A 21164-nucleotide genomic window follows, 5' to 3' on the forward strand; every position below is an offset into this window, starting at 1 on the left:
TAGGGGTTTGCTAGGCTTATAGAGGACTACTATCTTAGCTCTTTTAAACTAGGCTAGGAAATAGCTAAGCTATAAGCTCTCTAAGGCTAATATAGCTAATATCTGGTAGAGCGGCTGCCTATAGGCCTTTAGTAGACCTATAAGGAGTAGGTCCTCCCCTAGGGCCTTCTATAGGGCCGCCCTAGCTAGTACTACTCTGACTTTGCCTACTATAACCTCCTAGCTTATTTCGAACTTCGGCTCTTAGTAGTCATTTAGATCTAGGTCATTAATATCTAATAGGTCTGCTTCTAGGTTTAGAAAGAACTTATTAGCTAGAGCCCTAGCCTTCTATTAGTAGGTTATAAGCCCTCCTTCGAAGGTTAGGAGCTTTAGAGGGTCAACCAGTAGGTAGCTTTATAGCCTTACTTACCACTCTAGCCTCTATAGTAGGTCTAGCTAGTTAGTTACCTCCTATAGTATAGCTCTCTAGCTTTTAGTCTTCGTAGCTATAATAATCTTAGCCTAGTCCTATAGGGCCTACCAAAGTACCTCCTATATATAGGGGTTTAGGGTGCCCTTATAGGCCCTCTCTACCTCCTTAGCCCTCTTCTAGGCCTCCTAAACCTCCTTTGTCTATTATTAAGCTCGTTTACTACCTATACTAGCCTTCTTTACCAGAGCCGAGACTATAGCTATCTCCTCGAGGGCCTCTATAAGCCTATTAAAGGCCTATAGAAGCTCCTTTAGGCCCTAGAAGATAGGCCCGGCTAGGGCCGATACCTACCTACTAAGCTAGAGCAGGAGGTAGGCTACCTCGGCCTATACAACTTCCTTGTCTAGGCTCTTCTAGTCCTACCCTTTACTAGCCGGTATAGGCCTATTAGTCCCCTAGAGGGAGACGTTTAGGGCCTATAGGTAGTAGTCAGACTTCCTATATTCCGCAATATCCCTATAGGTTACTTCTAGCCTAGCCAAGGCCTAGAGTAGGTCTATTATAAAAGGCTAGCTATATTAGTCCCCTTAGGGGGCCCTAGTAACCTAGCTATATAGCGTTTATAAGTCGAGGTCCTACTGGTCTATAAGGCTAAGGAGGTCCCTAGCCCTTAGGCTAAGCCTATTAAATAGGTCCTAGACTAGGTAGTAGAGGTTAAAGTTACCTATAAGAACTAGGGGGTAGGTTAGCTAAGGTAGGGCTAGTAGGTCCTATAAGAGGGCCTGCTCCCCCTTATTATTATAGACTAACTAGAGCTCGAACCTCCTCTCTCCTAGGGTTAGAAAGGTTACCTTATACTAGTTCTCCTCTACCGAATAGTCCTACTAGCTAACTAGGAACCATTTAGCTATTAGAATAGCCACCTTACCCTTTGGCTTATAGACTAGGTAGTATTTTAAAGCCTAGGGGTAGTATATTAACTCTATAAACCGGTTAATCTACGGTTCCTAGATAGCTAATAGGTCGTATTTAGCCTCCTCTAGTAGGACCTTAAGGGCCTATTTATTACCTTAGGTATTCTACTAAAGGACCTTAATTTATATTCGAGGTAGCTAGAGTAGAGGACGAAGGTATAGTGGTAGTAGGCTCTATAGCTATTGCCCCCTTAACCGGTTATAAGAGGAAAGGGGCTCTAGGCTATAGAAAGGAGATATAGGTCTATTAGGCATTAAACAAGGTGCTCCTAGCTACCTATTAGGCTAGGGTAGGCCTCCTATAAGGGCGTTTAGCCTTGGTTTAGTAGTGGTCGTTACCTTCTAGCTAGTTACTAAACTCGAAGGTAACCTTCTAATATAATTACTCTAGTAATTAGAAGGTCTAGGGTCTATATTAGTAGGCTTCCCTAGCCCTCTCCTAGGCTTCGACTTTCTTTAGGTAGCCCCTATACTAGGTAGTATAAGGGCCCTTATAGGCTATATACCTATAAGGGAGTTAGCTAGAGTAGGTAAGGCACTAGGCCTCCCTAGTCTTCCCTTTCTCGCTATAGGCCTTTATACTATAACGGCTATAATAGGCTAGTTACTAGTAGTACTATTAGGTATAGCCAAAGCTCTAATACCTATAGTATTACCTTGGCTCTAGAGCATCCTAGTAGGGCTTGTAGTCTAGTACCTAGGTATCCTAGACTATACCTTTATTATAGGCCTTCTAGGCCTCTTCGAGGTCCTATAAGCCTAGGAGTACTATGGTCTACTTCCTTTACAGGCTCTTTAGCAGCCGGAACTTAACCATTTCGATCGAGCGTAGGCTTATAGCCTCCTTAAAGTCTTATTTACTAACCCCCTATAGCTCCTCCTTCTAGACTCCTTTAGCTAGGACTATATAGGCCCTACCGACCTCTCTAGCCTCCTCTCCAAAGGCTATAGTTACCTATCACTTATTAGCCAAATACTAATCCTTAGTAGCCTTATCCTTAAAGACTACTACTATATCCCTACTTAGGAGCTTCCTAGCCATGATAGCTCCCTAGTAGCTAGAGGCTCCGTTAACTACTTAGATTATCTCGGCCGGGTTCGGGCTTTAAGGTCCTCCTATAGGCTCGTATTCCGTATCGTAACCTCCTATAAGGCTTATAACGGCACTACCTTAGCCGATAGTAGGCCTCCTTAGGGGCCTATTACCCCCTGTTATAGCCCTATGGCCACCTATACCTAGGTAGGGCGAGGGGTAGCCTTAGGGGCTTCTTTAAGCCCCTTTTTAACTTCCTTAGCTACAAGTTCCTATAGGTTTGGAACCAGGCCTATAATAGTAATTATAAGGCCTTATAAGAGCCTATTAGTAAGGTCCTATACCCTGCCCCGTTTAGGGCTTGGTATGAGGTTAACTAGCTATATAATAAGACCCCTTAGTTCCTTAATATCTGGGGTAGGGCAGGCCTATAATAGGCCCCCCTTTGATTAGCTCGAAGCTATAGGCCTCCCTACTTAGTAGCTTGGCGGTAGGCTTTAAATTGACGTTACATTTAGGGGCGCTAGGTGGTCTATATGGTGAAAATTTTGATAGTCGTACGAGGTACGGTCGGATTGTGGTTAGGTCTAGTTCCTACGCCTGTGATGCCTGTTGCATACCCGTAACGGCTTGTGTGCGGTTGAAAGTGGTACCATTAGATAGCGTTTTTCAAGAGCTTTCCAGCGATGGTAGTTTCGTGTGTTTTGGTGGGGTATTTATAAAGATAGTAGTAATGTTAGGTCCCTTAGCCCCTATTCTTCTATATATATAAAAACTTATACTTAGGGTTATATACTTTATAGTTAATTTATCTATTATCTAGATACTTGTTATAGCTATCTGGTCTGTTATAAGCTATAACCTAAGTTTCCTTAAGGTATTCTATTATCTATTAAAGTCTTTTAAACTATTTATAAAGTTCTATACTTCGTTATTCTATCTCTTATATGTGCTTAGCAAACTTAGTTAGGCGTTTATCTTGTTCTTCGAGCTTATCTTTGAGTTCTTTTGCCTAGTTTCGGTACTACTCGATTCGTTCTTAAAGGAATAAGATGTTTGGTCCGGGTCAATTAACTCCTTAGGTATTTATAGTCTATATGCTATTTCGCCTCTATATAATAGTAATTCCTTATTATCTTAGTTATATAGTGACTATATAGGGTTATATATATTCTCTTACTATATCCTATATAGCGATTCCTATATTAGGGTCTACTATAACTAGTTCTAAGTATAGAAGATCTATATTATAGTTATTATCCTTATTAGTTTAGTTTCTAGGTATACCTTGTTTATTAATTTCCTTAGGTCGGCTATTCCTTTCCTTATAGATATATTTATTACTTAAAGCTAGGTTAGTTATATCTTCTAGGCCATCCTAGATATAACTAGCGATAGTAACTTTAGTAATATCTTATATAGTTTTGTTAATAATAGCGATTTCCTTTCCTAGGACTAGTTTCTAATCTTTCTTTAGGCTCTAGTATTCTTACTTATAATGTCCCTTCTTTCTATAATTATAATAGGTAACGTTAGTTTTATCCTTAGTCGTCTTCTTCTTATCCTATTTCTATATAGTATCTATATCCATAGCTCTAGTATATATACTATAAGATATACTCTAGTACTATCGCTTCTTCTTATTATTAGCCTTAATAAGTAAGGTTCCTTAAGATCTACCCTTATATTATTACTTCTAGGTATATAACTAGTTATTAATTTATATAGCTATAGTAATATACTTATTAAATATATCTAATCTATTAACTTTATATAGCTTATCTTTAATTTCTTCTTTAAGGCCATTACAGAATAGCTATATTAGTCCTTCTTTATTAATTTCTATATATAATAAATCTTATTAGAATATTATAATATAACTAGCTACTAATTTAGTTTATCTTAAGTATATTAGCCGTTCCTAGGTATATAGTTTCTTGTTAATATCTCTAAAGACCTTCTCGATTTCTTTCTCGAACTTATTATAGGACTTGAAAATTTCTCGGGTAATATCCTCCTAATCGTTCTTATCGTTCTTTAGGCGGTCTCTTAGTATCAGTTCGAACTATTAGAGTACTTTGCCTTTAAGCTATAAGGCTATAAAGAGGACCTTAGCCTCTTTGGTTCTAAATCTATCTAGGTAGTACTAGAGGTAGGCTTATATCTAGGTAAGAAACCTAGTAAGTCCTTGCTTATCTCCTCTATACTTAGATAGTACTTTAAGTTTAGCTTTCTCCTTATATCTAGTAGTACTAATACTACTAATAATCTATTATATAATACTATTTTTATTTTCAAGCTAGGTAATCTTTATATAGAGCTATTTAATAAACTATTATAACTAGGTATTAGTAAGTATAATAGTCTAGGTAATTATATTAGGAGCTATATTAAATAAGAATTAATAAGACCTTTAGTTAAGTCCATAATAGTAACCGAAGTAAGTAAATAATATATAACAAATCTTACTCCTCTTACTACTAAAAGGGACTCTTAGACTAAAGGTTTATTAGGCAAGGTAAGGTTTAATAAAGCTAGAGGGTTTATAATAAGTACTTAAGTAAGTGTTTATATAGTTATTACTAGGTAACTATTTATATTATTTACTAGAGAACTCTAGAGTCCTCTAGAACAAGTAACTATCTATATATATATATAATCCTAGTGATTACCTCTGATTATGGTGATCGTAAGTGATCATTTAGTAGTAATTACCCTAATTACTAGTAAGTATAGTGATTACAATGCTTCCTATACTATGATTGGTCCTTCCGTCCCTTCGATTTGATTGGCTTGTCTATGCTAATGGCTTGGGCAGCATCTATATATATATTTCCGTGACATATTAGATGAAGGATTGTCTTAAACGACAGTACGACCTCTAGTCTCTAAGCCTTATATGGCTTTGACGAGCTGTTTAGGAGGCGAGGGATACGATGTCCCCTAAGTTTCTTCAATAGTTAGCCTACTTAATGCCCTGATAGCTAGTGAAAGTCATCGAAAACGGATAAGAAACTAGGTATTGATACTTCTATACTATAGAGAATTGTATAGGCTTAGCTATACCTTGACTTCTTGGCTGTTTTACTTTTTTAGTTAGTTATGGGGTATATACCGTACTAGGATTTATTATCCTAGAGGAGGTGTAGGTTAGTACCGATAGTTAGTTCGAATCCGGCGGCGGGATAACCTCGGGAGGAAAGGGCTCCGAGGTAACTATAGAGGAAAAATAGGGCAGGGATATAGAGGAAATGGGCCGGTTAGGGAGTAAATAGATTAGCAAACGACCGGGCTTTCATCTAAGCCTTGCTTAAAAGTATCGCTATGGTTTTCCCTAGTCACTAAAATGTACTTATAACCTATCGTCGTCGTAGGCACGTCTAAGACCCGCTTAGAGAGGGTAGCTAATAGACGAAAAACTATCTACCACTACTACCACTACTACTACTACCTTAATAACTCCAAGAGACTATAACTCCACATCTAAGGGTAGTACGAAATCCATTAGAATATTTGTAGTGTAATGTATAGTACCTGAGGCTTTGCATAACGAGTGCACGATGAACATAGCACCTCGCGATATTTTCTGAAGCGGGCTTGCTGATCAATCGCTTTAAGCTTTCCACACTTCGAGTGCCGGGTCTTTGCGCCGCCACCACAAGGATCACAGCTGCCAACGAACTCGGAGCTCAAAGTCTCGTACACACGAGATGAACTCTCTAGTAGCCAGAATGTGCGCATGAGTACGCCAATGCTAGTACTGGCACCTCGAGTAGAAGTAGGTGTCTCCGGACTCTGCTATATTCCGGACGCTACGCGACGCGGTGGTTGATACTAAACGCCTCGGGATTCCGCTGGTGAGGTCACTGTGGGGTCAACGGGTCCAGGCACCAGGCAGCTAAAGTCCCGCCGCGTGCCATTTCCGGGTTGGAAGATCATTTCCCTTTTGAGAAGGCTGGAACCTTTGGGCACCCGCTCCCCCTGCGCATCTTGACATCAGCGTTTCCCATCTCTCCCCCATGCGTGCGCGCTAGTTAGTGTTTTCGCCTTCCTGAACACTCACTGGAACATGCAACATTCCCGCCTTCCCAATTGTCTTTATTGGATGTCCACTTCTTACCAAGCGCGCCTCGAGAGTACTAGCACACTACACCAACTCCTCCGTACCCTACCTCGTACCCTACCTTCATTGCTTATTAGTAACTTGCCAAGATTGGATCTTGACATTTCGCAAAATTTCCCGCTCAAGCATATCAGATCCCTGGCGACGTGCTCGAAGACACGCCTTGCTCTACCATCTCTCGTTTACCAGATTTCACCGCCGGCGGTCGTCGTGGCACCAAGAGCTGTGAGCAGGCAAAGAACTACTCTTAGTATTGTCCACTATCTCAGGAGTACGCTGCTGTGTTGTGCTTGGCCATCCGAGATTCCACCCCACGGAGGACTCGGCCAGGCGACATCACTGACAGGGGTCATTGCCCTGCTCCACCTGAATCTAAGACAAATCTCCACAAGTTCGAAGACGGCGAGTTTAAGCCAGGACCCGAATCATCGGACCGCCCGACAACGTATTGACGATTATGCACGGCCATCTCCCTGCCGACGATGAGACTGCGCTGAGGACTTGACCACCAGACAACTTTCCGCTCGTCAGATTTTTGACACCGTTTAATAGCACCTTCGAGCGCAAACCGCGGTTGCGGTAGAGATAACTTTGGCACCTCCGGCCAGTCGCAAACACTTTCACAACCCACGATAGTGACTCAATATGGGGGGTCTATGACGGGCTGCGCCCAAGACAATCCGTTCCCAAAATATCCACGGCCGTTGAACCGAGAGCCATCTCCGACACGAGCCGTTACGTTCCTCCGCCCGCCACGCCCCTGCCATCGCCATGCCTTCGGAGCATCGGACGAACGATCGACCCTCGTATTATACAATGACGACCCCCGGGCCCGTGCCGGCGGTGAGCCCTCGGGGCCTTGCTCAGGCCCTCTCCGGTTCTCAGTCATACATGAACGCGAAGCCAGCGACTTCTCCTTTGTCCCCGCCGCGACTGCCAACCTCGGCCGGACAGCCATACCCGCCGAAACTCTCTCCGGGAACCGCACGGGGAGTTACCCAGGATGGCCGAGCCTCGAGCCCCAGCTATTTTGGATTGGCCGTGGATTCTAACGGTGGCCCGCGCGACTCGTGCTTGGTTCCGCGAGAACATTGGAGCTCGCCGCCGTCTTCAGTAAAGTCATTCGCTGCAGCGATTCCCAAGCAGCTTCCTCTGGACGCGAACCCCGAATTCGAAGCATTCCGGAGACAGATTGACGCGAACCATGCGAGGGCCACATTTAGCCTGTCAGCCTCCCACTTTGGTGCTTCGGCGGGCAGTTCGCAGACACCATTGGCCTCAACCCCGCCCACCCTGCAGCGGCCACGCCCCTCGAAGTGGTACACCCAGGGGGGGGATGGTTTGGATATTTCGATTCTGCGACCGTCTCGTCTAGCCACCGCGTCGTTTGCCTCAGCGGATGGTTCCGGTGACAAGCGTTCCAAGGAGCCTGAAAATGTGCAACGAGATTCCGCATATGTATCTGCCGACTCCAAGCGGAGTTCCGCTGTTTCGCTGAACCGGCCTTCGCTTCCCACCATGGACAGCAGCGACTTCTCGCCGCCGACAGCCCAGTCACCCGTTGCCTCTCCCAACCGGGTGGCGATCAGCTCTAATATTTCCGGCGCGATGGGCTGGCCATCACCGCAGCCGGTAACCAGCAGCAGGGCGAACTCGGAGAGACCGAGTCCGCTCACAAAGACTGAATCGACTGTTACACCCCAGACACCAGGAAATGGCGGACCCTCTATGATAACCCCCGCACAACTCAGGGACCTCTTGGAAGAAGACGAGCAGATTCTCTTATTAGATCTCAGAGTCTCGGCCCAATTTGCGCAGTCGAGGGTGCGTGGCGCCTTGAACCTGTGCATTCCCACGACCTTGTTGAAGAGGGCGACGTTCAATTTGCAGAAGTTGCAGCAAACATTTCAAGGGGATCACAACCAAGAGAAATTCTCCAAGTGGCGCGATGCGAGACATCTCGTCGTATACGATGCTGCCTCGTTCGACCAGCGGGATGCCTCTTCGGCTGTGCACATGATTAAGAAATTCACTAATGAGGGCTACTCGGGCCCTGCCAGCATCCTGCGCGGAGGATTCAACGCGTTCGCAGCAGCATACCCAGGTCTTATCGACCGCTCTTCGGGCGGTCCGTCTCCTGGCCTGTCGCTCGGAGGTGGGCTAGCATCGGGTAGTTCACGGGCCAATCTACCATCGGTGATTGGCGGAGTACTTCTGCCTAACACGAATGAGATTGCGAACCCCTTCTTCAATAATATTCGTCAGAACCAGGATTTAGTGGATGGCGTTGGGCAAATGGACGTAAATGTGCCGTCGGGCCTCGCTCCAGCCAGCCTTCCACGGTGGCTCCGCGAGGCGGCCGAATCTGAGGATCATGGGAAGAGGGTATCAGACAAGTTCCTGCACATTGAACGCACAGAACAGTTGCGCATGCGCGAAGCGTATTCTGTGACCAAGCCCGCGGATGCTCGGGAAGGATCCGAGACCAAAAATACCAAGGTGCAATTGTCGGGCATTGAAAAAGGGGGAAAGAACAGGTACAAGGATATTCTGCCGTTCGAACATGCTAGGGTGAAGCTCTTGGGCCGCCCGGAAGGCGCCTGTGACTACGTGAATGCGAGCCACCTGCAAGCCAAGCGGAGCTACAAGCGCTACATCGCCAGCCAAGGTCCCCTCCCGGCTACCTTTGAGGTGAGAATCCGCAACCTTCCCACTCCAGGCATTGGGGCTTTCCCTAGTGAGCGGCCGCTAATTTCGTCGCGTAGGACTTTTGGTCTGTAGTCTGGGACAATGATGTGCGGGTCATCGTCATGTTGACGGCCGAGTCAGAAGGTGGGCAGTTGAAATGCCATCCTTACTGGAAAGGTAATGACTTCGGCCCCATGAGACTGCGCGCGTTGTCGGAGAAGAAGGTCTCGCTCGATCTGGACAAGCGGAGGCCATCCGCAGCTATGGACGGCTCGGCTGGCTCAACCGAGGGATCGTCTTCTGATCCGCCCGTGGCGGATGGACCCCGGCGGCGTGCGAAGACGACGACCAATGTCGACTCTGGGACGCAAACGACCAACCAGTTCACGTTTCCCCCACAGGCGCCCGCGATTAACGAAAGACCATATGTCATCATCCGCAAGTTTGCACTCAGCCACGCGGCCCATCCCTTCTCCCCTATTCGCGAGGTTACACAGCTTCACTACCCGTCTTGGCCAGATTTTGGCGCCCCGGCACAGCCCAGCCATCTCCTCGCACTCGTGGAACTGGCAAATATGATGCAGCGCAGCGCGCCCCCTCTCGATGTGCCCAGGACGCCCACCTCGGCACCCTCGTCGCGCCAAAATAGCGACGTCACGCCCGACTCGGCGAGCAACTCCTCTACGCAGCCCGGCTCCGATCGAGGCAGCCCTGACAGTCCGAAGAGAGAAGGGAGCGAGACCTTGTTGCTGAATTGGCACGACGGGCCCGACCCGCGGGAACATGCTAGGCCGATGTTGGTCCATTGCTCTGCCGGCTGCGGCCGCACGGGAGCGTTTTGCACCGTCGACAGCGTCATCGACATGCTAAAGCGCCAAAGACAACACGTGTTAGCCCAATCCAAGAATGGGACCGGCTGCAGTGCCCAGTCGAGCACACCTAATTGCGACTTGAGCGGGCATGTCAGCATGGGTGGTGCGGCGAATTCTGACCGTTTGACGGCTGACCAGTCCCGACCCCCGGAGCAAAGCTACGACATTGACACAAGCTGGCTCGACGACGACAGCCTGGATCTGATTGCGCAAACGGTTGAAGATTTCAGGGGCCAGAGGCTGAGCATGGTACAGAGCCTGCGGCAATTTGTGCTTTGTTACGAGACGGTACTAGAGTGGATACGGAGGATACAAGAGCACGGCGGTGGCGGAACCGATGCCAAAGGAAGAGAGAGAAGCGGAAGCTTAGGGTACTAGAAGTGCTGCTGGTGTTGGCAGCACAAAACCTGGCTCCTTTGATGCACAAGTTTGGGTACGACTGGTGAAACGACAGCCTTAGCAAGTGAAAAGGGCTACACATGGCATAGTTAAAGAGGCCTAGCTGGAAGGGTTTACGTCCATAACATAGCCCGCGGCTGCATCGGTTGAGGACGTTGCTCCGTTTTGTCTCATAAAGTGGATATCCATCGGATTTTCGAGAGGGGGGACAGGTTTGTTTTTTCGATGATACCTAGATAACTATATTACGGCGAGGACAGCAAGAGCAATGGACTGGCAATTTGGTTTCTCATCTTCCGTGTTTGATGGCGGCCCACACAATTGCAGCAGTGTTGACAGCCCCTGGAGATGGAGCGTTGGCTAATCAGACGGAGTATCTAGCGCAAGAGGGGGACGAGACGAATAGGAATCAGTCGACAGGTGACTCCCTTCTCATTTTGCCGCGTCTGCTGGATATAAATCACGACTCCGTATTGTACATAATGCGCCTCATTTCACAATTTGGTCAGGGCCGCCACGATCTGGTAAGCTCGGCGGCAGCGACGCGGTGAGATCAGATCATTTTGGCAGAGACAGAGCAACGCAGAGTCTCCTCATCCACAAGCAATCAGGCTAAGCCCCAACATCCGCAGAGCGCAGCGCAGTATACAACTGAGTGCCCACCAACCTTGCTGCAGGCGCCCTTCCATTTCACCAACTAGCGCCAAAGCTTAGCCAGAGACACCTCCTTGTCGTCGTGCTTGTTCAAAATCTTGGCCGTGGCAAGCTCGAAGTCCTCCTGTGTCACATGCACGCGCCGCTCCCGCAGGGCATACATGCCAGCCTCAGTACAAACGCCTTTAAGCTCCGCGCCAGAGCAACCGTTCATCTTCTCAGCGATCTTGGTAAGGTTAATTCCACGCGTCAGATTCATTTTGCGGCTGTGGATGCGAAGAATATCGGCACGGGCCTCGACGCTTGGAGGGGGGAACTCGATCTTGCGGTCGATGCGGCCGGGCCGCAGAAGAGCCGGGTCTAGGATATCCAGCCGATTTGTCGCCATGATGACCTTGATGTTCTTGGTCGGCTCGAAACCATCAAGTTGGTTAAGAAGCTCCAGCATGGTTCGCTGGACTTCGGAGTCGCCGCCTGAGGAGCCTTCGACGCGGGACGAGCCAATGGAGTCGATCTCGTCCATGAAAATGATACTAGGAGCGTGCTCCCGTGCCATGACAAATAGCTCGCGAACCATACGGCTACCCTCGCCAATGTACTTTTGCACCAACTCGGAGCCAGACACACGAATGAATTTGCAGTCGGTGTGGTGAGCCACGGCACGGGCGAGCAGGGTCTTCCCGGTCCCGGGAGGGCCATAAAGCAAGACTCCCTTGGGCTGGGCAATTCCGAGCGATTCGAACAGCTCGGGATGCTTGAGACCCAGCTCGATGACTTCCTTGATTTCCTTGATTTGCTGATCCAGGCCACCAATCATGTCGTAGGTGCTGTCGGGCACCTTCTCGACCATCATGAGGGAGACGAGTGGGTCGACTGACGAGGGAAGGATCTTTTCGAGCTTATACGAGTCGGATAATAAAGTTACGCGCTTGCCGACGGTGAGCTTTGAGACGTCGACAGAGTCGGCGACATCGACCACTTGATGGAAACGGACAGCATTAGCACACGAGGGATCGTTATTCAAAAATTGTGGCAGCAAAGGGACACATACCGTATTTCCCCTCCGGGTGTACCTTGACGAGAACCTTCTTGGTGCTCATCACCTTGACCACTTCGCCGACGTACGAGCCTGGTTGTTGCAGCAGGCCCAGCTCTTCTCTCAGCAGCCGTACTCGCGAGTTGTAGTCGTTCCGCTGGGCTTCAAGGCGGCGAAGAACAGCTTGACCCTTGAGGATCTCGAGCTGCATAGCCTCGATTTTGTTGTGGTAGTAGTTGTCGAGCGCCATGGTGGCGGCGTCGCTCAACGGCGATGAAGAGGGATCGGGTCCTGGGAGGTTACAGGCTGCCCGCGAAAACCGCAACGACGCAAGGAGGGGTCGTAGCGCGGCGATGACGGTGTCGTTCTACGCGGGCAGGAGAGGAACGGTTGTGGCGAGTCGTGTTGTGCTGTGGGCTGGAAATCGACGAGGTGGGATGCCAACAACACAGCCGGCGGCAAGGTCGAAGGCAGCGCAGTTCCACGCAATGCAGCTCACAGCGTGGCTCTAGCGCTCGCCGAGCCTGTACGACTGATCCACGTGACTTGGCGCTTCCTTTGGATCGTTATCGGCAGTGGTTGATAAGAGCTCGAACAGCGGGTTGCAGTGATGTCATTGCGCCAAACCGCACCGAAGCAAGCTTATCGCGTTTCGAATTACGTTTAGGCTTGGCCAGATGGCGTTTCCTCGCCCTGGTGCCAGCACCACACTTAGAAGCCAGCTGAAATAGCCAGGCTATTTTATTTCTTCGTCCCACAAAGGGAGTGTTTTCCCCAGGCTACATCCACTATTTTGCCGCGCGTTGCTTTGCCATTAGAGTCTTGAGATCTTTCAGCACCGGCGCCCCCATCATTTCTACCTACTTTCGGTGGTCAGGGTTGTCATTCGATGAGATGGCGAAAAGTGCGACGCAGCTGATGATAAGGCACCATGGTATTTGCCACGCCCTAAACGTACACTGACTCCCTCCCTTACTCCGAGCACAAAACGCGCTTGCCGATAGGTAGTTATGGAGCTTCTGAATGTCACGCTGCCCTCGATAATGCCCAACAACATTGGGTGTCCGACAGGAGGTTGGTGCCTTTCCTGCGCCTTCCCTGCGATGAGCACCGCCACCCTCATTGGCGGCACATGCCCAGCATTCCGTTGCCTTGGTCCCCACGCGACCCACCCCGGCCGCATCAGCTGCAGCTGTCTTACCTGATAGTGCAGTTCTGCTACAGCGCGGCACCGTAGCCCCGCGTGTCGGATAGTGCTTAGTCCGTTTATGCAGTGTCATAACCCCGACCGAGAAAGATGCATAAGGGTAGCAGGAAGTATGACCTTCACCTCGCACCAGTTCAGGTGGTTTTCTTCGACGGACAATTGACCTGTAGAACTGTACGATTTTTATATGGACCCTTCTGGTTTGTGGTCTTACAAGAACCGTTGCATTTGTTCGACTGTGAAGGAGGCGTATCTCTCTGTGATCCCAGGGTCGATCCCAGCTGCCTAGCACGCCACTTTCCTGCTTTCCAAGGGTTGCCTTATTTCCGAGTAACTGTCCGCGCTGGGAAACTGGACTCGAGCACCATCCAGCAGCAAAACTCCCCATGTTTCTAGGTTTTCTTTATCCGCTGAAGACTTCCTTGCAGACGGTGTTCCCAAAACCACCACGCCTGCGCCCAATCGCGCCTTGTTCTTGAACGGCTCCGCGAAAGGAGCCAACGCCGAGTGCACTTAACTTGGGCACGTGCAACTTCCACGCCCTCATGAACCCGCTGTGATTTTCATCCACAACGGCGTTCTTTCCGGTTTTAGTCTCCCGCGTTAAACGTCGAGACGAGCTACATCTGGACCAGACCCCCCGAACGCACTTCGCTTCGACCAGACTTATTTCATCCGTATCGCCGTCTTATCCTGCGGTTCATCTTCTTTCCGATCGCCATGGACTCACCTGGCGCTGGCCACGAGCCGCCGACTGATTTCCCTCCTCGAGAAACCCGACGACCTTCACAGTTCAACCCCGCCGTTGAGGGCGATGATCGGGCATCCGAAGTCCTCCGGTCGGCTGATGCTGGGCGGAGGCCAGAAAGTGGGTACCAGCGATCAACGGCCCCGCAACGTGCGCTTGGCATTGTGGTTGTTTTGGAACCATCGAGGGCGCGGAAGTCGGCTGACCTCGTTCTTTCTACTTTGCAGATTCAACCCGTAACCCAAATGCTGGAAACCCTTTGCGCTCCGACGGAGGCCCGTCCCCAGCTGCTGATCTAGCGATGCCGCGGTCCAGCCAAGGAACTCCGCGGCCACGCCCGCGAAAACCGCCCATGACGCGGCGCGCGTCATCTAACGCCCAAGGTCCTCACCGAGGAGGCGTTTTCTCTGTCGATGATGGCATTGCTGAGGTTGAGGCTGATGCGGCAGTCCGTCAACAAAGTTACGCGACCTCACTCCGGAGGCGAGCTGGCGCTCCGCCCGCACACGCGAGGATCCACTCACGTCAAGACGACGACGACGACGACGACGAATTAGAAGACGAAGATGATGATGCCGCTAACAAGAGACCTGATGACCGAGTTCATGAAGCCGGTAGCGGTATTGAAGACGATACCGGAGGAGGCGCACTCGAGGCGAACCTCCCGGACGACACGATGCCCGTGGACGATGACGGGAACATCAGCGATGCCGAGAGCTTCACGCTCAAGGATCGTCAGCAGGCAATCAATCAGACACACCCATTTGGCATCAGGTTATGGAAGCCTGCCTTATACAAGAAGAGCCGCTCGGTGCAGAAGAACGCCGAGGGCGACATTCACTCCTCGCCTGGCGGTCATGTCAGCACCTGGCTGCTTTTGTTCAATATCCTCTGGACGCTAGCGTTTGGTTGGTGGATGGCCCTCATTGCCTTCACAGGCGCCGCCATATGCTTTCTCTTTGCCGCCGCTCCTGGCGGGCGGGAGTATGGGCGGGTTCTGTGGGGTCTGGCAGGATATCTTTTCTACCCGTTTGGCAAATTTGTCCGACTGGAGCAGCAAGAGGCCTACCTAGACGAGGATCAGGGCGAGGGTCGGAGCATTAGCGAGTATGAGCAGTGGCAAAGCGGTGATTTGGAATATGGGCGTCTGTTTTTCGGGCCCGACAGAAACCGCTCCATCGTTGGGCGGTCTCGGAGAAGCCTCGACTCGGAGCCGGACGAGACGGAGAGCCTGTTGGACAGGAGTCGCGGACAGGTGTTTGACGACCATCTTCCGCGGATGAAGCGAAGGCTGTTCGGGCGCGGAGAGTGGAACCTCGGTCGCGTCGTTTTCTTCGCGTTCTTCTACTTCCTGATCACGCCTTCTCTTTTTGCCGTCTCTGCCATCTGTTGGTTTCTGGTTTTCACCATCCCCATGGGCAAGGTGACAATGCTCTTATTCTCCCATCTTCGACGCCACCCGCTGGCTTTGTCCTTCGAGTCGGACATCGCCTCCGCCCGGGCACCCGCGGCACCCCATTCTTCCATCTTGGTCTGCACCTACCGGGCGGTCGGACGCAAGTACTGGAAGTACACAGTCGACGGAACCAACATCTTCCTGATCAACCTGATGGCCATTGTAAGCTTTGTCATTTTCGACTGGCTCGTCCTCGACGGGCTCCTTCACATGCAAAACTTTCTCACGTCTCCGGCTTTTCTCTTTATCTCTGGCCTGCTGTCCATCATCCCGCTCGCCTACTTTATCGGCCAGGCAGTAGCGTCCATTTCGGCTCAGTCATCGATGGGTCTCGGCGCCGCCATCAACGCCTTTTTCTCCACCGTTGTGGAGGTATTTCTTTATTGCGTCGCCCTGCGGCAGGGCAAAGCCCAGCTCGTTGAAGGCAGCATCGTTGGCAGCATCTTTGCAGGCATACTCTTCCTGCCGGGCTTGTCGATGTGTTTTGGGGCTATCAAGCGTAAGACTCAACGCTTCAACTCAAAGTCGGCAGGCGTGACCTCGACCATGCTGCTATTCGGAGTCATTGGTGCCTTCAGCCCAACCCTCTTCTACCAGATATATGGTACCCATGAGCTGACGTGCCAAGATTGCTTGAACTTTGGCGCGCCCGGTGCTGGCGGTGGGGTCTTGCGGGATTGTCGCCGCTGCTACTTCTCGCAGACTCCGGCTCTCAGTGACCGGTTCTATGTTGAGGTGGTGCGCCCCTACTGTTATCTTGCCGCTGGCACGCTGTTCATGTCTTATGTGATTGGCCTTTGGTTCACGCTGCGTACGCATGCCGCTGTTATCTGGAACATGGAAATAGAGGAGAAGAAGCACGAGGAACACCACACGCCTCACCAGACGCCTCGACCTTTAGGCAACCCATCTACCGGAGAGGCCAGCGCCACCGACATCCGGGATTCGCACCTGTACAAGCGCATACTTGGCCAGTCTCTGCGGCAGGTTGGCCAATACCCCCTCCCGGACGACGAGACGCGGCAAGACACACCACTTCTAGGCGGCGGGGCCAACAGCACGCCTCACGTTGTTCCGCCAAAGCCTGCTGGATACGGCACCACCGAGGCCACGGGTCCCACCATCAGCATCCCCGGGCTCACCGAAGCTCAAAATAGCAACCTGGTCCACCAAGTCGCCGAGATCGCGGCAACTGCCGCAACCGTTGCTGCTAGGAACGTCCAAGGCCACAGACGAGGCCCGCCGGGCGTCATCTCAACGGCGGCCCATCACGCAACCTCGGGGGGCCATTCGGGTACTGCACGCAGCGGCGCTTTCATTCCCGGGCAAGACGATGGGGCAGGGCCGACAGGCGCACAGGCAGACAGCCATGGCGGCCATGATGCGCCCAACTGGAGCCGACTCAAGAGCTCCATCATCCTGATGGGTGCGACCGTGCTGTATGCCGTCATCGCGGAGATCCTCGTGGACACGGTTGACGTTGTGCTCGAGAGCTTTGACATCGACGAGAAATTCCTCGGGATCACGCTGTTTGCGCTGGTACCCAATACTACCGAGTTTCTTAACGCCATCTCGTTCGCCATGAACGGCAATATTGCCCTCTCCATGGAGATTGGATCCGCCTATGCTCTGCAGGTCTGCCTTCTGCAGGTTCCCGCTCTGGTGCTCTTCTCGGCCGTCAATCCGCAAAGGATCCCGGCCGAGGACGTTGCACGGTACACCTTCAGCTTGCTCTTTCCCCAGTGGGATATGGTGACAGTAATTCTGTGCGTGTTCCTCCTTAGCTACATGTACGGCGAAGGCAAGAGCAACTATTTCAAGGGTAGCATTCTGCTGCTGAGCTACATGGTCGTCATCGTCGGTTTCTACTCCAGTGGCTTCGGCACCAGCCTGGACGAACCTGAGAAAGGGGTGAGCCGGTTTGACACGTTGGGGACGGATGGTCAGTGGACGAGCTATAACTTCAAGACCATTGGAAGGGGTCTCTCCGGGCCGGCATACTGAGACCCTGTGGGGTATCAATAATGAGTCATGATGAGAACCTTTGCTGTTGCTTATTGGGGGTAGGCTAGCCGTAATTTCAGATTGACTCTTTCGTTTGCCTGTATGTACATAATTACACCATGGTTTTGGGCTTGGTCGAGGGCAGATGGGCAGGCCAGTAACGTTAAATATGAGAGGTTATACAAAACGGGACGCGGTGTGGAATATATTCAATTCCCGTACAGTCTATACAGTCTGGTTTCGGCTTTCTTGACCGAGTAATTCTCTCTCTCCTTCTTGTTCTTCTCCTTCTTTTTGTTTTTAATTGATTTTGTAAAGTCAAATCATTACTCCCCATTCTGTTTCCTCGTCTCCCTTTGTTATTACTACACATCCGTGGCCTATTATCTCAAGGGGAGTTTTAAAAAACAAGGTATGTACAAACATAAATACATGTCTGACGGTGTGCCCAAGAGCGGTGCCGTGACTGGTGGATTATTCGGTCCGTCTCAGTTGAAACCGTTGCATCTTCAATTCCAATCCAGCGTCCACTCACATGTACAATGGTCGGTGGCTGCTCAACGTTTGCAAAGTTTCCCTTCGATCCATTTGCAGGCAAGAACGGGCGAGATTTAGGCAGAATAGATTGGCAGTCTTCTAGAACAACGGGGAGAGCGCCGCCGAGCGCCGCCAATCTCTTTGTTTCCGTTTTCTACTACAGCTCGATGGCTACAAATGACTATAGCTCGGACAGGCTACAAGATACGACACCACAGCGGTATTCGTACCATGGGCGGCACTCCTAGACCTACTAGTACGGTCTATAGAAGTGGTAGTAAGATACGTTAATTCTTCCAAGTACCAGAGGCACTTAGGGATACTATCTAAATATATATCTATAACCCCTAGCTTATTATCCCTATTAGTAGGTCTATCGGATCTGACCTACTAATAGCTATATACTATAATAGGTACTAGGGTTTGAAAAGAAAAATATAACGACCTATTATAACTTAGTAGATATATTAGTCATTTATCTATAGTAATAATCTTAGCAAGTGTCCCGTTTATCCTCTCTATTGTTAAATCCGTCTGTCCCTTAGTCCTTCTTCCTAGTAGTTCCCAAATTTACGATAAATACCGACACTATAGACGGACGCTCCTAAGGGGGCCGTATAAGTGTTTTAGGCCTGGCCTAGGTATCCCTAACCGGGGTATAGTTGCCGTGGACCGTACTGGTGGCCCTCTTACGCGAGGGGCTCTCCTACGCTAGCGTGTCTAAGCGTAGGCGTTTCTGGCTAGTGGCTGTAGGTAGCGGTAGGTATGCTATCGGCCTGGTAATCAAGCTCGGGGGAGTACCGTGTCCTATAGTGGCTAGTAGAGGTAGGCGAGCTATAGGCTCTTGGCTCTTAGAAGCCTTCTATAATATAGTAATTACTATAATATACTTAGTAAGCCGGGCGATCGTTTCTTCTAGTTACTATATCTTCTCGTCTGCTCCCTTCCTCTAGTTAAGGGTAGCTGTGTAGTTATTATTTACGATTGTAGAAGCCTCCTTTAATTGCCTAAGCTCCTCCTTAACTTGGTTAAGGTCCCTTTTGATGCTACTAATAGCCTTATCTTGCCTCTAGACTATAGCCTGACCTATATTAAGAAGGTTAGCCTTAGTAGCTAGGTATTAGCGTTTGGTAAAGTCTTTATTAGTCTTGTTATCCTTAATAGTACTATAGGCTATAGTAATATTTATAGGTATAGAGTATAGGCCTTAGTAACTAGTTAGGCTATAATAAAGGTAACTAAGTTTAAATAGGTAGCCGTTAACTAAGGTATTACTATCTCCCTTTAATATATAGATATAGGCTATTAGTAGTTCCTTAGGCTCTAGTATACTAGTAGGTACTATACTAGTAGTATAGTAGGCTTTATATATATTCTCTAGCTTTTTCTTAAGGCTATATATAGCTATATTAGCCTTATATAAATCATTACTAGCCTTCTAGTAGAAACGGCGGATCTAGTAGTAGGTATAGATAAGTATTTCCTTGTTACTATAGCATTTCTAGTAGGTATAGGTAAGGTAGTCCTTGACGGGCCTAATTGTTATAACTATAAATAGATATAATAAGCCGGACTTAATAACATTAGTACTAGTAAAGGGGTCAAACTCTATACTAGCAAGGGTGTTTTCTACCTCTTCGAGGCTATCGAAGGTAACATATATATTATTAAGCCTGCCCTAGGACTCGGCCTCCTCCTCTTTGTCCTTAGTATCTCTCTTAGTCCTATAGGCAAATCTGCTGGTAGGTGCCCTATACTATATATACCTAATAGGTATAGTAGGCTAAGGCACGGGCTTGGGCGGTTAGAGTATCGAGTCTAGCTATAACAAGGCCTAGGCTATTAGGCTAGTAGTAATATTGGCTATAGTCTTATTAATGACCGATATACTTTCTTTGTTATATTGCTTAGTACCCTATAGTATAGCTATAGGTAAGCTAGTATATATATATAGGTATATGGTCGTATCTTAGGTGGCGTCGGTAGGGCTAGACTCTTAATAGTCCTACTTTAGTTAAGCTATATCTAATTTATAGGATGGGAAGTCGGTAGGCTCGAGCATTGGAATTGCCTAGCGTATAGTTAGTAGCGTTAGAGGCCTCTTCTTATTTACTATATCCTATACCTTAGTAATAGCGACCTTAATTAACGATAGTAGAGTCGGTGTAATATCCTTATCTATAGGAATATTAAGGAAGGCATTAGCTAGCTACTTATACTAGTATACCTTGATTATATCAATAGGGACCTACCCGGTTTTACTAATACGTTAGATATATATAACTATATAGGTGCCCCCTATCTTATATACTATATTGCTATTAATAGTATAAGGCTAGAATCCTCCCTATAGGTTCAAGGTCTCGTAATACTTAGCGAAAAATAATACCGGTATAATATAGTCATTATTACTATTAATGGCTTTATATAGGTCGACTATAATAGAGGTACCTATAATGATACTAAATAGTATTACCTTCATTTCGCCCTTGATCTTGATAAAGGTAAATTTAGCCTCTAAATAGGGAATCTTGGTAGCATTGTCCTTATCTACACTATAGAAGGTCTTATAGTTAGCTATAGTCATTTGCTCTCCCTATAACTAGTAGCTATTGACGAAGTAGTATACGGCTAGTAGGTAAACTACCTTATACTTGCTCTTACCAATATAGACCGTATTAATCACGCTTCTAGGGACTTAGGCTATAGTACCCGTCTTACTATTATAATACCATTTGACTATAGCGTCCTCTAGAAACTATAGGTATAAAGGGCTAAAAGTGTTATAGGTAATATTATAAGAGGCATTAGTAACTCGAGAGGGTATATACTATAGGTTATACTATAGTATATTAGGATCTTCGCCCTCGAAGGCTATAGCTGCCTCTTTATAGCGTACTCGGACCGGGCTACCCGTTGCTAGGTCATTGCGGAATTCCTCTTCGGCACCTAGGTTGGCCGTAAAGCCTGTGCCGCTTTCTAGTATTATATCTAGGTTCTCAAGGAGATTTTGGACAT

General features: G+C 48.7%; 4 protein-coding genes across 4 annotated transcripts; 2 read left to right on the top strand and 2 right to left on the bottom strand.

The window, feature by feature from the left end:
• Nucleotides 1–7316: 7316 nt before the first annotated feature.
• On the top strand, nt 7317–10753 carry P884DRAFT_249953 (uncharacterized protein; the record flags this gene model as incomplete). The annotated part of the gene is made up of 2 exons (XM_069440624.1): nt 7317–9236; nt 9311–10753. The coding sequence occupies 2 exons, from the start codon at nt 7317–7319 to the stop codon at nt 10481–10483; spliced, it is 3093 nt and encodes a 1030-aa protein (XP_069294605.1). The 3' UTR covers nt 10484–10753.
• Nucleotides 10754–11201: 448 nt separating this feature from the next.
• On the bottom strand, nt 11202–12444 carry P884DRAFT_302562 (P-loop containing nucleoside triphosphate hydrolase protein; the record flags this gene model as incomplete). The annotated part of the gene is made up of 2 exons (XM_069444953.1): nt 11202–12136; nt 12210–12444. The coding sequence occupies 2 exons, from the start codon at nt 12442–12444 to the stop codon at nt 11202–11204; spliced, it is 1170 nt and encodes a 389-aa protein (XP_069294606.1).
• Nucleotides 12445–12749: 305 nt separating this feature from the next.
• Nucleotides 12750–14119, bottom strand: P884DRAFT_70974 (uncharacterized protein). Its single transcript, XM_069446038.1, has one exon. It carries the CDS (start codon nt 13787–13789, stop codon nt 13055–13057), a length of 735 nt encoding a protein of 244 aa, XP_069294607.1. The 5' UTR covers nt 13790–14119; the 3' UTR covers nt 12750–13054.
• Nucleotides 14120–14121: 2 nt separating this feature from the next.
• On the top strand, nt 14122–17609 carry P884DRAFT_272396 (Sodium/calcium exchanger protein-domain-containing protein; the record flags this gene model as incomplete). The annotated part of the gene is made up of 2 exons (XM_069442521.1): nt 14122–14269; nt 14377–17609. The coding sequence occupies 2 exons, from the start codon at nt 14122–14124 to the stop codon at nt 17607–17609; spliced, it is 3381 nt and encodes a 1126-aa protein (XP_069294608.1).
• Nucleotides 17610–21164: the final 3555 nt, after the last annotated feature.

Source organism: Thermothelomyces heterothallicus (genome assembly GCF_042370625.1).
Source record: "Thermothelomyces heterothallicus CBS 202.75 unplaced genomic scaffold P884_scaffold_27, whole genome shotgun sequence".
In the NCBI taxonomy this organism is placed as follows: Eukaryota; Fungi; Ascomycota; class Sordariomycetes; order Sordariales; family Chaetomiaceae; genus Thermothelomyces; species Thermothelomyces heterothallicus.

Bases quoted from the DNA above. Each gene is read 5' to 3' on its own strand.
- P884DRAFT_70974 (XM_069446038.1), bottom strand. From the start codon at position 13,789: ATGGGGAGTTTTGCTGCTGGATGGTGCTCGAGTCCAGTTTCCCAGCGC.